The sequence below is a fragment of the Danio aesculapii genome, chromosome 23 (assembly GCF_903798145.1).
Source record: "Danio aesculapii chromosome 23, fDanAes4.1, whole genome shotgun sequence".
In the NCBI taxonomy this organism is placed as follows: Eukaryota; Metazoa; Chordata; class Actinopteri; order Cypriniformes; family Danionidae; genus Danio; species Danio aesculapii.
Window position 1 is genome coordinate 5,588,870 of NC_079457.1, and position 14,818 is coordinate 5,603,687.

General features: G+C 40.0%; 1 protein-coding gene across 1 annotated transcript; it reads right to left on the reverse strand.

Moving 5' to 3' along the window:
• Nucleotides 1–1,754: 1,754 nt before the first annotated feature.
• On the reverse strand, nucleotides 1,755–11,858 carry LOC130216970 (cytochrome P450 2B4-like). The gene is given in 11 exon segments (XM_056448922.1): nucleotides 1,755–2,165; nucleotides 2,243–2,384; nucleotides 2,453–2,640; nucleotides 3,045–3,186; nucleotides 3,387–3,425; nucleotides 3,427–3,561; nucleotides 4,659–4,699; nucleotides 4,702–4,818; nucleotides 7,197–7,349; nucleotides 11,306–11,465; nucleotides 11,584–11,858. Coding segments are annotated over 11 exon segments (1,503 nt in total). The 5' UTR covers nucleotides 11,779–11,858; the 3' UTR covers nucleotides 1,755–1,974.
• Nucleotides 11,859–14,818: the final 2,960 nt, after the last annotated feature.

A 14,818-nucleotide genomic window follows, 5' to 3' on the forward strand; every position in this document is an offset into this window, starting at 1 on the left:
ATGCGTGGGATTCGGTGTACGCAGTGTTTCATATATCTGAATTTTTTACTGCGTACACACATTTACAGGTTTGTGCGTACGCAATGTTTTAGTATGATTTCAACGCAAGTCTTTGTACATGAGGCCCCAGGTCTGCATCCAGACACCTCTCGAATAATGATCAAGCAACTCCGTTTTTTTTTCCCATAGTCATAGAAAATTGTTTATTTTGTGATCATATTTCACAGTGACACATTTTAGCTCATTGTTTTAGTAGAACATTTTGACATTTTAGAATATACAGTGTCTCGAAAATACACTGAAAAATTATACTTTGATTACTTGAATAGTTTTGAATAGGGTTGAGAGAGAATACACAGTAATTATGAACACAAAGCATTAACTTATTAACTTAGCTCTATATGGCCCATTTCCATTCAGCGGTACTGTACAGTGTGTGTACCACTGTGAAAGTTATCAAAATGGCGAACCATACCACTTTTTCGGAATCCTTTCACCGGGTAGCTAGCACAACAGTACGGTGCCAAAAGGGTCAAAAGGGGAACTAGCCTGACTGTTGAATGCATTTGGTTTACAGAGAATCGTCAGCAGAGCATGCAACAAGACAAAAATTCAGCTGCAGACTCAATTCGACCTACACGCATTTTAGGACACACAATTCCAGCGAAACATTCCAAGTTTTCAAGTGGGAGGGCCTTTTAAAGACTGATCATGGCTAGAAGTGTTACAGATGTGGCTACTGAGAATGTCCAAATAAATGTCCAAATCATAGCTCAGCGGTTAGCACTATCGCCTCACAGCAAGAAGGTCGCTTGGTTGGAGTCCCAGCTGGGCCATTTGCCATTTCTGTGTGGAGTTTGCAATAAGATGCAATAACTTAACTTAAGATGCAATAACTTAATTTCTGATGCTGTGTACTTTAGTAATTTATAGTAAGTACTACTATAAATTACTGCATTATTTAGAGTAATTTATCAATGAAGAGTCAAAGTATTTCCCTTACTATAAATTACTATAGTACTTTAAATGTGTAACACCTGCTTTTATTGCATTATTTTGTTTTAGCTGTTATATACTATAATTTGTTCTGTTTAGTACAGCACATTATTTACAGTAAATAATTGAACTGAATTATGCCTCATATGTTTCATTGACTGTTTTATTGATCTCTAAGATATGATTGACTTGGATTTAAGTTGCTTCAATTTAAAAATAAAAATTGCAAAAATAGTACAGATGTAAGCTACTTTTGCCATGTAGCTTTGAGCTTAGCTTGCTACATTTCCCAGGGGTAGCTTTTAGTGTAGTTAAGCTATATTTTAAGTAGAGTAGCTAATAGCTTAGCTCACTACATTTTTCAAGTAGCTTGCCCAACACTGCAAGAGTAGTTGGTGGTTATTTCCAATGTGGTGACCCCTGAGAAATCAGGGACTAAGCCAAAGAAAAGGAATGAATGAACATATAAATTATGTTGAAATTATTTTAAATTTGTACCTGATGTCTTTTAAGACATTTGGTAAAATATGTGGCAATAAGGAATTAGTTATAAGGAATTACTCACCATTAAACAAGAAAAAGACTGATTTGTCATTAACCAAATATGGTTCACCCTGGCCTGGATTGTGTGTTCTGAAACATGTGGGACTGCAGCTGGAAATATCTCTGTCGGCAAGGATGACCTGTTCCAAACCATACCGCACTGTAGCAAACCATACCACTCAGCAAGCAAGTGAGAGATCATGAGAGAAAACAGCTTTGAAGTGTTTGTATTACATTTTAATGTATGCATTTGGGAGATGCTTTTATATAAAGTGACTTCCATTGCACTGAAGGTACAAATTATTGCTTGTTTTCCCTTGGAATCAACCCCACAACCTTGGCATTGTCTCACGCTATACTATTTCAGCACTGTAATTTCTAAAAAAGTCTAAAATCTCTGGAAACACTTGTAAATATAAGCATGAACACTGATGGTCACTCTTTTGAACCTCTGCTATGGCAGATGATGTTGAATGGTTTAGGAGTGCGAACCACGCCGAAAATCCCATTCATATCCGGCAACTTCTCACTAGTTGGCCAGGAGAAACGAATCCGCTGAAGGAGAGAAGTGACGAAGAGGAAGAGCTCAGCTTTAGCCAGAGTCTCACCAAGACAGGCCCTCGGACCTGGAGGAGAAGAGAAATCAATCAAAGTCAGAGTCAATCAATTTCTACCTGGTTTGTCATTGCTCCGTGTGACTCACCCAAGGAGAAAGGAAGAAAAGCCTCTGGTTTGAAGACATTTCCTTTATCATCTAAGAAATTCTCTGGGTTAAAAGTGTCTGGATGCTTCCAGTGCTCCTTGTTTGCCAAAATGTCCGTCAAGTTCATCAGTATCTGAGTTCCCTAGAAAGTCGACATTTATTAGTTAATTTAATTCCCATACAAACATAACCTACATTATTATTCAGCACCTGGGGAATGTCGTATCCTCGAAGTTTTGTTGGTTGAGTTGTTTGATGAGGCACTCCAGATGGTACAAGGTTTGCACAGCGCTGAAACTCATGAATAGTGGCGTATGTATATGGTAGTCGGTCACGGTCATCCATGCTGGGCAATCGGTCATAACCCAGAACCCGAACAATCTCTTCATGACATCGCTCTGGAATGACACAAAAGCTGGTGTTTGTACGTAAAAATACTACTGGAGGTATGCCACTGGAAAGTTGACTTTCTGAGGAATTTATAGCCTGTGGCAGCTTCAAAATCTTGCTAAACCTTGGTACAATGGTAATCTTTTATCAAACTAATTACATCCATATACAATACCATTTATTCCAAGTCAGTAATTAAAGTAGCCACTGGAAACACAGGTAATGTAAGCTACAAATTTTAAGCCCTAACGGTAGGAAATGAAGACAAGATTATACTACAGATCAAAAGACCAAAAGAGAAACTGGCAATATTCATCCGTTCCTGGAGAATTAATTTAACAATATCTTGTTATTATTAGAATCATGCACCACTGACTAAACTACAGTACATGACACTGTCAATGTTATTTACCTTGTACATCTGGGTTTTGAGTCAAGTAGATGAGTCCCCATCTGATGGTGGTCGCTGTAGTGTCGCTTCCAGCCAAAAACAAATCACCCACTGCCATAACCATGTTATCCTCGTGAAAAGTGGAGTCCTGAGTGGACTTTTGCTATTACAAATAAAACAGAAATATTGACTTTTACTTATGCTTATCTACTAGCAAGATAAACATGGCATCAGAAGTGAAGTTAGCAAGTTACTAAAGTTACTTTTAATTGACATAACAGTTGTAACCTTCACGAGCAGTAACTACCATCAAAGAGTGCATTCTACTTTTTTTTTTTGAGTGTTTAATCAAGTTGATCTCACTTTCTCCATCTCCAGCAGGTAGGCATCGATAAAATCTCGGTGGACTGTCTGGATCCAGAGTTTGTCTGTGCTCTTTGACTGATTCCCTGATGAAAGACTTAAATGCTTGCCCATTCTGATATATTTTCTGATGTGGGCCTGGGAAATGTTTGATGATGGGAACCAAGTTAAAGACCTGAAAAAGAAAAAGGCAACAGATAAATTGCTGTAGGTTGCAAGAGTACTCGACTGGAAAGGGGGGGGGGGGGGGGGGGGTGTCAGTCAGTATCTGGTGTTGACTCCATTTGCCTTACACAGTCCAACTTATCTACTTTAAAGGTTAGAGATGATCAGATTGTTGATTTTGGCCTGTGGAATGTTGGTCCACTCCTCCACTTCAATGACTAATGCAAAGGTGCTGGATATTGGCTAGAACTGGCACATTTAATTCAGAGCATCCAAAATATGTCAGTGGATCACATGTCCAGTGGGTGTGCTGGCCAGGCAAGAACTGGGATGTTTTCAGGTCCCGGGAATGCATTGTGGGCCTCAGGTTGATGGGGTACCACAACATACCCATGCCAATACCATAACCTCATTACCTCTATGAGCCGCATGATTCACAATGCTGACATTCTGCATTGTACAGTGAAACGGGGATTAACCTGTCAAGAGAACACCTCTCAAAAGTGCCCAAGGTCATCAAACTTGAGCATTTACCCACTCAAATTTGTTACAGTGACTAAGTGCAGTAAGGTTGAGCATACAGATGAGCTTCGGTTGGATGTACTGCCAAATTTTCTGAAATGCCTTTGGAGATGGCTTATGGTAGAGAAATTAACATTTCACAGGCAAAAGCTCTGGTTTCCATTCCTGCAGTCAGCCTGACAATTGCATGTTCCCTCAAAACTTGCCACGTCTTAGCATTGTGCTGTATGATCAAATTGCACATTTTAGAATGGCCTTTTATTGTGGCCGGCCTAAGGCACACCTGTGCAATAATCATGCTGCCTCAGTTTGATATACCACACATGCCATCTTGACAAAGAAGTGCTCACTAACACAGATTTAGACAAATTCTATGGACAATATTTGAGAGAAATTCGCCTTTTTTGTACAAGTTTTAGGTTTTTTTAGTTTAGCACATGAAAAATATTGCATTTATATTTGTGTTTAGTTTAGTAATCCTATGTACTTTTTAATATTCATTTTGCAATCTTCAACAATCATTAACTTTTAAGAACTTGTTAAGATCAACTCTGCTGGAAGGTAGAATTATGGGATGTTCCATACCTGTCCAACAAGTGATCCTGACTGAATTATGTTTTCTTTATGATATCCAGAAGATATGTGAAGCTCTTGTTATCATAGTCGAATCGATCCCCAAACACGATGGAGCAGATAATGTTGGCAGCAGCGTTGTGTATTGCGTGTCGGGGGTTGAACGATTTGCCTGTTACAAAGAAAACCATCAGTCAAGAGTTTGAAGAGTTTCTTGAACGGTTTAAATCTTGCCAAATCAAATGAACAAATATGGCATGATGCCTAACTTTAAATAACAACACATGTGGTTTATCTGCATTTGAAGCTAACTTGCACACCAAGGCTTGTTATCAGTACAGCAATGGACTAATACCCACAATGGGACCATGCACTTACAGTAAGTTACAAACACCTTCCAGAATCTGCAAAATGGCAATTATTTAAACAAAATAAGAGGGATCATACAAAATTACTATTTTAAGTACTGACCAGAATGTTTGACATGAGTAAGAACAATGTTAAATATATGAAAAACATCATTCTTATTGTTTTGTCTTATTTTATTCTGCTGAGTTTACATTACTATCATTTTTCACGAGTCCCCTGTTTGTCCTGAACAGTTGAAATTAAATCCTTTTGAATGTGAAGGGTAAAGATCATTTACTTATTTTGAATTCTGGGAAAATGGAAATCTTTTGCTTCAAAAGGGCAGTTCTAAATGAAAAAAAAAAAAGATATTTAGAAAAATGTAAGAAAATGTACTCATCTTCATTCTGTTCAAACGTTTAAAACGTCAAAGTGTATATAAACCTTCAAATGGGTTTTTTTCTCAATCATTTTCTTCCGCTTATCCAGGGCCAGGTCGCAGGGGCAGCAGTGCCAGGAGAGAACCCCAAACTTCCCTCTCCCCAGACACTTCCTCCAGCTTCTTCGTCTTTACCACTATGGACTGGTACATCGACTACATTACTGCTGCCGCTGCACATATCCATCTATCAATCTCATGCTCCATCCTTCCCTTACTTGGGAACAAAATCCCAAGATACTTAAACTCTTCCACCTGTGTTAAGGACTTTCCTCCAACCTGGAGATGGCAAGCCACCTTTTTCCGGTGTAGCACCATGGGCTTGGACTTGGAGGTGTTGATTCTGGCCACGTCACACTGGGCAGCAAACCGCTTCAGTGCATGCTGAAGGTCCATGTCTGATGAAGCCAACAGAACAACATCGTCTGCAAAAAACAGAGATGAAATCCTGTGGTCCCCAAACCAGTCCCCCTCTGGCCCTAGGCTACACCTAGAAATTCAGTTATTAAAAATTATGAACAGAACCGGTGACAAAGAGGATGCATCTCATCCACCCCCGCCACTTTGCCACTGCAGAGCTTGCAAACTACCTCAGTGACCTCAGCTTGGGTAATGGGTGAGTCCACTCCTGCATCCCCCATCTCTGACATGTCAATGTCCATTTTGAGGAAGCAGTCAAAGTATCCTCAAAAAAGTTAAATCAAAGATCCTCAAAGTATTCCTATTTACCGTCCGACAACATTCCTGGTCGAGGTCAAAAGCTCCCCCACTTCTGCTGTAAACCATATCGGTGTGGAACTACTTTTTCCTCCTGAGGTGCTGGACAGTTTGCCAGAATCTCTTTGAGGCTGCCCGGTAGTCTTCCTCCATGGTCTCCTCGAGCTCCTCCCAGGCCTGAGTTTTTGCTTCTGCAGCATCCATGGCCTGTTGGTACCCATCAGCTGCCTCGAGAGTCCTACAAGCCAACCAAGCATGGTAAGACTCTTCCTTCAGCTTGATGGCATTCCCTACTTCCATCCACCACAGGGTTTGTGAATTGCCACCACGACAGGCACCACAGGCCTTACAGCCACAGCTCCTCACGGCCACAAAAACAATAGAGTTGGTGAACATGGACCACTCAGGCTCAATGACCCCATCCTCCCTCGGGATCTTGTCAAAGCTCTTTCAGAGGTGAGAGTTGAAAATCCCTTTGACTTGTGGTTCAGCCAGGCGTTCTCAGAGGACCCTCACAATATGTTTTGGGCCTGCCAGGTCTGTCTAGCTTTACCCTCTGCCAGTGGATTCTACTCCCCACCAGATGATGATCAGTTGACAGCTCTCTTGACCTGAGAGTTCAAGACAAACGGTTGGAGATCAGATGATACAACCCAATCACAAAGTCAATCACCGACCTCTGGCCTAGGGTGTCCTGGTACCATGTGTATTGTTATTATTTTTTTATAAATTCAACTCTTATTGTAAACTTGTAAATGTCATTTTTGGGAAATATTTGACTCAGCTCAGTACTAGACAAAAAAAAAAAAAAAAAAAAAAAACAACAACATGCATTTTGCATAATCCCTCTTGGTAAAATAATTACTATTTTGCAGATTCTGCAGGGTATATGTAAAATTATAATTTCATCTGAATTTTGGTCAGACATTCACGTCTATGCTCTTGAGTAAAGTAGTTGTAGCAGTATGTTTCTAATTTAAAACACAACAGAACCTTGTGAGGCAGCAGCACATCTAAAACATTGAAAAATTATTCTTATCCTTAACCTTCTGCTTTGAGCAATTCAGAAATCAGGTAACCGCTTTCCTCAGTCACACGTTCCTCAACAGACTTCTTTCCCAGACCAAAGTTTCTGAGTGTGTGCAGAGCAAACCGTCTCTGCTGCCTCCAGGAGTGACCAAATGTGGCCATTACAATTCCTGATGGAGAGAAAATAAACCTTCATAATTATAAGTTGAACAAAGAAATACAACATAAACATCTGCATAGGCCAATCGGCTTTAAACATCATTCAAGATGATCTACCAACTCAACTTTGGCCTCTGGCAAGAAGAGCTAAATATTTCTCACTGGTTCCTTTCCTACAAACAAACTATATGATCTAATATTTAGGTAAAATCAAGTGCTTATCTGCATACTGTATTCCAATTAGTCAAAGAGAACAAAATCGTCACTTGCTGATAAACTGGTGGCAAATATCAAAAAGAAAAATGGAGATTGCTGTGGTAGAAGGCACTGTGGGCCTTTTTTCTTATATAATGAATTATTTGCACAACAAGACAACGAACCACAATGCACACGTGGTGGCTTTTAGAGGTGTGAGATGCTCAAAAACAGTTCTGGAGGTAATAATAATAATAATACTGAACGACTATGGTGACAGACTTTAGAATGACAGATTTTAGAATGAGCAAAACAACATTTCAGATGTTTTACAGTGTGCTCGCTCTGCTGGTTTGTGAATTAATTCCATTCCATCATGGTCCAATTCCAACATGAAAGCAGATTGCTATTGCACGATATAAATTGGCTATGTGTGTGCACATATTAAAACAATATCACATGATTTTTTATGCACACTGTAAATTATTCTGTAATTGAGTTAATAAATATTCGGACATTTTTAAAAAGGCCTTGTGGCAGTGTGCCAACATGTAAAGCCCTTGCGCTATACTTCCTTTAAAATCCATTCTAATATACTGTCCTATCCAAGTAAAGAATGCACTCACCGGCCACTTCATTAGTACACCTTACTAGTACCGGGTTGGATCCCCTTTTGCTTTCAGAACTGCCTTAATCCTTCATGGCATAGATTCAACAAGGTACTGGAAATGTTCCTCAGAGATTTTGGTCCATATTGAGATAATAGCATCACGCAGTTGCTGCAGATTTGTTGGCTGCACATCCATGATGTGAGTCTCCCGTTCCACCAAATCCCAAAGGTGCTGTATTGGATTGAGTCTGGTGACTGTGGAGGCCATTTGAGTACAGTGAACTCATTGTCATGTTCAAGAAACCAGTCTGAGATGATTCACGCTTTATGATATAAAATGAGAAGATGGTTATACTGTGGTCTAAAAGGGGAGGACAAGGTCAGCAACAAAACTCAGGTAGGCTGTGGCGTTGACACTAAGCTTAGGTGGTACTAACAGGTCCAAAGTGTGCCAAGAAAATATGCCCCACACCATTACACCACCACCAGCAGCTTGAACCATTGATACAAGGAAGGATGGATCCATGCTTTCATGTTGTTGACGCCAAATTCTGAACCTACCATCCGAATGTCGCAGCAGAAATCGGGACTCAGACCAGGCAACATTTTTCCAATCTTCTATTGTGCAATTTTGGTGGGCCTGTGCAAATTGTAGCCTCAGTTATTAGCTGTCAGGAGTGGCACCCGGTGTGGTCTTCTGCTGCTGTAGCCCATCCTCCTAAAGGTTGGACGTGTTGTGCATTCAGAGAAGTTCTTCTGCAGACCTCGGTTGTAGCGAGTGGTTATTTGAGTTACTGTTGTCTTTCTATCAGCTGGAACCGGTCTGGCCATTCTCCTCTGACATCAACAAGATATTTGCACCCACAGAACTGCCGCTCACTGGATATTTTCTCTTTTTCAGACCATTTTCTGTAAACTGAAATGGTTGTCCGTGAAAATCCCAGTAGATCAGCAGTTTCTGAAATACTCAGACCAGCCCGTCTGGCACCAACAATCATGCCACGTTCAAAGTCACTTAAATCACCTTTCTTCCCCCTTCTGATGCTCGGTTTGAACTGCAGCAGATGGTCTTGACTATGACTACGTTTACATGGACACCAATAATTCAATTTTAATGCGATTAAGACAATACTCTGATTAAGAGTCTACCATGTAAACAGCGATTTCTGATTAATTTAATCAGATTAAGGTCATAATCGAACTAAAGAGAAATCGAATTAAGACGTGTGGAGTATGCTGATTTTAGTTGCATTATTGAAGTGCAGTACAGGCATGTAAACACCTCAATCAAACTATTACCGTCATGGAGGGCTTTTCGCCGCGTTTTGCAACAGGATAGTCACATACATACGGCTGTTTGACACTCTTTGCACCTAGTCAGTGCAGACCACAGACACCTGCATGGTGAAATGCGGAGGCTTTTTTTCTTTCATTCAGCATGCAGTATGACCTTCCATTAAATCAACAGTCTTCCAGCAGTTAAAAGTTGCATCCAATATCTCATTTGTCATGGGGGAATGCCCGAAGGAAAGTGAAAGTGTCAAACCACAGTTAAAGGGCACCCATGGTGAAAAATCTACTTTTCAAGCTGTTTGGACAGACATATGTGCAGGTATGGTGTATAGGCCGTCATATTGGGGTGATATAACACACCCAGTGCTTTTTTTTTCAATTTAACAACATACAAACGGTGGACCAATTGGAGCGTTTTTCAGACAGACCGCAACTTTACGTAGGAGTGCGGTCCCCCCGCCCACCAATATTGATTGAAAGCTGCGCGTATTAACATGTCCCGGTAGTCACGTGTATTATCATATCAAGAAGAGAGGACGAGCGCAAAGCAACTGGGAATAAAAGATCTGTGATGATCCTAGCGAACTGAAATCATCATCAAACATGATCAAGAGTGAGTTTTACAAGTTTAAAATGTTTTAAAACAGAGCATGTGTGTAATGAAGTTCAGCGATTCACTTCAGATTCACTTAATCAGCACAGCCGCGTGTCAGAACAATTATAAAGGAAGACGCTTTAATCCGGTTGTGGACATTAAATCAGGTTCATTTTGTACATTAACATAACAGATATCCATACAGCAGTGGAGATTAACCTGTATCCTGTCACATATGCGTGCAAAAAGAGTGCAAAGCTAAACGCGCGCTCTGTCTGTTTGTCTGTGTGTCTGCTGCTCTGTGTGTGTGTATCTGTGTGTGCGCACGTAATCTTTGTAACGACATTGCGTGCGACTCATCGTTGACTCATCTTAACACAACAAATGCATAAAATACCAATTGGTAAAGTTCTTACTGTAGTATTTCTCACAAACACCACGTGAGATCTGCTTTCTTTATGTCTGTTTGTTGTCTGACGCAGCTGAGGGAGGAGATTAAGGCACGCTGAAAGGCACGTAGAAACGGTGGGCGGGGAGGACTAGCCTTAAAGGTGCATTACAACAAAACCGCCTCCTGGTGCAAAAATGTATCAAATAGAATCTTATAAAAGGTATAATAAATAATCTGATGGGTGTTTTGAGCTGAAACTTTACAGACACATTCTGGAGACACAAGAAGGCTCATATTAAATCTGAAAAAGGGGTAACCTAGGTGTCCTTTAAAGTCGACAAGCTAATAATGAAACACCCGAAGTTACATGTAACTTCAGATGAGATGCGGGTAGCGCGGTGACGCAATGACCTTAATCTAATTATGTGCTTTAACATGTAAAACGGGATCATGAAAGAAACATTCAAAAAGCAACCCATGTAAATGCTTTAATCTTATTATTGTCCTAATTAGATTAAAGCAAATAATTCAATTATTGATGTCCATGTAAACACAGTCACTGTCACAACACAAATATGCGTTAACGAGCAGTTGGTCAGGTGTACCTAATAAAGTGACCAGTGAGTAAATCTTTAAATAAAAAGGGTCTGTTCACATAATCTTTTCATGGCAAGTAACTTTAATTTTCCAAAAACATCTGTATGTGTGAATGGGGCTAAATGTTAAGACATTAACCTTGGCAGAAAACTTTAATTTATGAATAATGTTATATATATTTCCATTAGTCTCATTACCAAGCCTTAATATCAACTTGATAACGGAGAACCATTATTATGGCGTGCATTAATTATCTTGCAATTTCACAGTACAATATATTACCAACCATATCCCTCAGTGACCCAGGTTAAAACAGGTACTGGTGGCCTTCCAGAGAAAGATGAACCATTCTGAACGAAGGCTTCCTTCATGACCTGGAGTGTATTAACAATTATCGCTGGCTTTCTCCCAAGATACACAGTAGTCATCTCTCCATACTGAGATAACTGTTTAGAGAAGATTGCACAACATTACTATACAGTCAGTGTGGTCTAGTTATGGTCTTACTCGTTAAAGTCAAGAGAGTGTTTACATAACAGCAAAACATAAGAAAAGAAGACTTACTGATTTTATGAAGCCCATTGGGTTCTTCAAGAAATGAGGTATGCTTCCCACAAAAGGCAGAGGTGTTGGACCAGGTGGAAATCGACCTTTGTAGGAATGAATCCTGAAGATCTCAAACAGAACCAAAAAAATTAAGCCTAGAAACAGAGTCAAGCCCACAGAGGACAAGTCTAACTTCAGGAGAGCTGCTAACATGATGACAGACAAACACAGGAATGCAAACACAAGAGCGAGAGAGGGTCAGGGTCAGTTTTATGACCGCAGAAGAGGAAGAGGAAGAGGGAGGAGACAGAATAAAAGACAGAAAGCGCACAACATGCTGTTAACCGTTTCAGCTCCGATCACTTATGTGAAAAATGAAGATATAAGTGCCTCCATCGATGGATTTGCTCTTCAGTGTTTGGACTCTCAGTAGTGATTATTAAACCACACTGAACTGAGCTAAACTGAACTGAACTTAAACACTACAAACTGAACTACACTGTTCCTATTTACTGTTACCTTTTATGTGAAGCTGCTTTGACACAATCTACATTGTATAAGCGCTATACAAATAAAGGGGAATTGAATTGAATCTCAATATATCAAGAATACAATCGACTAAAGAAATTAAGAGAAACAACCTTTAATTTCATTACATTACCTCTAATTTCATACAAAAAACTATTACAATGTTATGCACGTGTTTCTAAAAATAAGAATGAAACTACACTAATATTGTCAAAGCACAAATGCAGTCAAATGTAAACCCTTTGCCTTTGAATTATAAAAAGAGGTGAAAAAAAGGTTATATTTGTGTGTGATTTTGAAGAATATTACCACAGATAGCCTTACATAAGTCTTTAATTTTGGGATTTACAGAGCTTTGGGATTTACTGTCAAGTCCTGCGGGTGGCGGACCACATTCCTGCAGAGATCAGTTCCAACATGCTCCAAAATAAACATCTCCCATGGACTTGTACAGTAGGAGTAGAGGTCAATAAGAAGCTGTTGCTATCAAACATTGTTTACTACAATGTTGAGTCAGTTTAAAGGTGAAGGGATTGATCTAATAGGCCTATCGATGAAAGGATTACGATGACATTTCATCCTCCCTTGTACAAGTATTTTGTAGTATTTTAAAAATACAGAATTTTATTTTGATACATGGTGTGGCAACTCTCTTTACCCAAGTGTCCAAGACAGACAGGCTGCCAACTGATCAACACCTGGTGGTGAGTTGGATCTGCTGACAGAGGGTAAAGCTAAACAAAACAAAAAACAAAAACTCTGGATGAATTCGGGGAGAGCATGGTGGAGCACTACTGGTTGACAAAGAGATTCTGGCAAACCGTCTGGCTCTTTAGGAGGGGAAAGCATGTACTTGAGAGGAAGATTCAGCCAATGGATGAACTTCAGAACAATGTGGATTTTGGCCAGGTTATGGTACACTGGACCAGCTCTATACTCTCACTAGAGTGCTCGAGCGGTCATGAGAGTATGCCCAACCACTGCACATGTGTTTTGTAGAGAAGGCAATCAAACGGTGTCCCTCATGACATTCTGTTGGGGGTGCTCTGGGAGTATAGGGTCGGAGGCGTTCTGCTAAGGGCTGCCTGTGTGAACAGAGCAGGTTGACATTGCAAGCAATAAATCAGGCTTGTTCACAATGAACGTTGGACTCTGGCAGGATTTCCCTTCGTCACCGGTTCTCTTTATAATTTTTATGGACAGAATTTTAAGGTGTAGGCTAGGGCAGGAGGGGGTCTGATTCGGGGACCAGAGAATTTCATCTATGTTATTCGCAGATGATGTTGTTCTGTTGGATTCATCAGACATGGACCCCCAGCATACACTGAGGTGGTTTGCTGCACAGTGGGATGCTTCCAGGTTGAGAATCAGCACCTCCAAGTCCAAGGCCATGATACTTCACCGGAAAAGGTTGCTTGCCATCTCAAGGTTGGAGGAAAGTCCTTACCCCAGGTGGAGGTGTTCAAGTATCTTGGGGTTTTGTTCTCGAGTTAGGGAAAGATGGAACGTGAGATTGACAGACAGATTGGTGCTGCGACAGCAGTAATGCGGTTGATGTACCAGTCCAAAGTGGTAAAGAAGCAGAGCTGAAAGGCAAAGCTCTTGATTCATCGGTCAATTTACGATCCTACTCTCACATACGGTCATGAGCTTTGGGTCATGACTGAAAAGGCAAAATCTCAGATACAAGTGAATGAGTTTCTTTCACATTTTGCATTCTTAAAGATAGGGCGAGGAGCTCTGTCACCCAGGAGGAACTTAAAATAGAGACGCTACTCCACATCAAAAAAAGTCAGTTGAGGTGGCTTGAGAATCTGTTTCGGATGCCTACAGAGAAAGGAGTTCCAGGCTTGACCAATTCGTTTTTTGAATTTTTTATTAATTTTTTATCAATTTAATTAATTTTTTAACAGCATAAAACATACCTGCACCAAAACTAAAGCATTATTCACAAAATAAATAAAAGAGTTAATTCACTCTCTTCCAGCAGGTGGCACCTATACAACAACATCAATAACAGGGTTTCCTTCGATACTGCAGTAAACAAAATGGCGTGTGGTCAAATTTTGCAGGATTTTATTGATGCCTTAAACTACACAGCCGCCTAATATTTCCAGATTATATTCAGGTAAACTTTAGGATAAAACTACGCATTGTATAATCAAAAATAATAAAAAAAAAGGTCTTAAATATCTCTAAAAAGTGATCAACTTTTATTATTTTTCTAAACTCAGAGAACACCCTGTTACCAATGAAAATGCCGTAAAGAAGATTGTTGTCATACCAGTGTTTTTACATGAGCAGTTGCTGGAGAAAACGTAATTACACATAATTAAAAAGCTTAAAAGACAAAAGTAATGGGACAGGTCACTTCACATTTTGTTGCAAATAAAATTTAACCCTAAATTCAGCAAGCTGTTTTTGAGATTTCACGATTCCCCATTCATTTTGATAAGACATTGGTCCTGGACAAACTGCACAGAGGCATTGCGAAAACAACTGCCAAGCGAACAGATTTTTGAGTTCACCGTCCTGCATGATAATAAGAGAAGGAGCTGCATATTAATGAAGGAGCTTTACAACATTTGTATTCACAACATTTCCCATGTAGCTGAAAAAGAGGCCCAGCTCCTGCTGCAGAAAACACCACCAAAGCATGAGACCACCTCCAGCTTCTAAACACTTTGAGTTCAGTCTTATTCCAGTTTGATGAATGGTTGATATT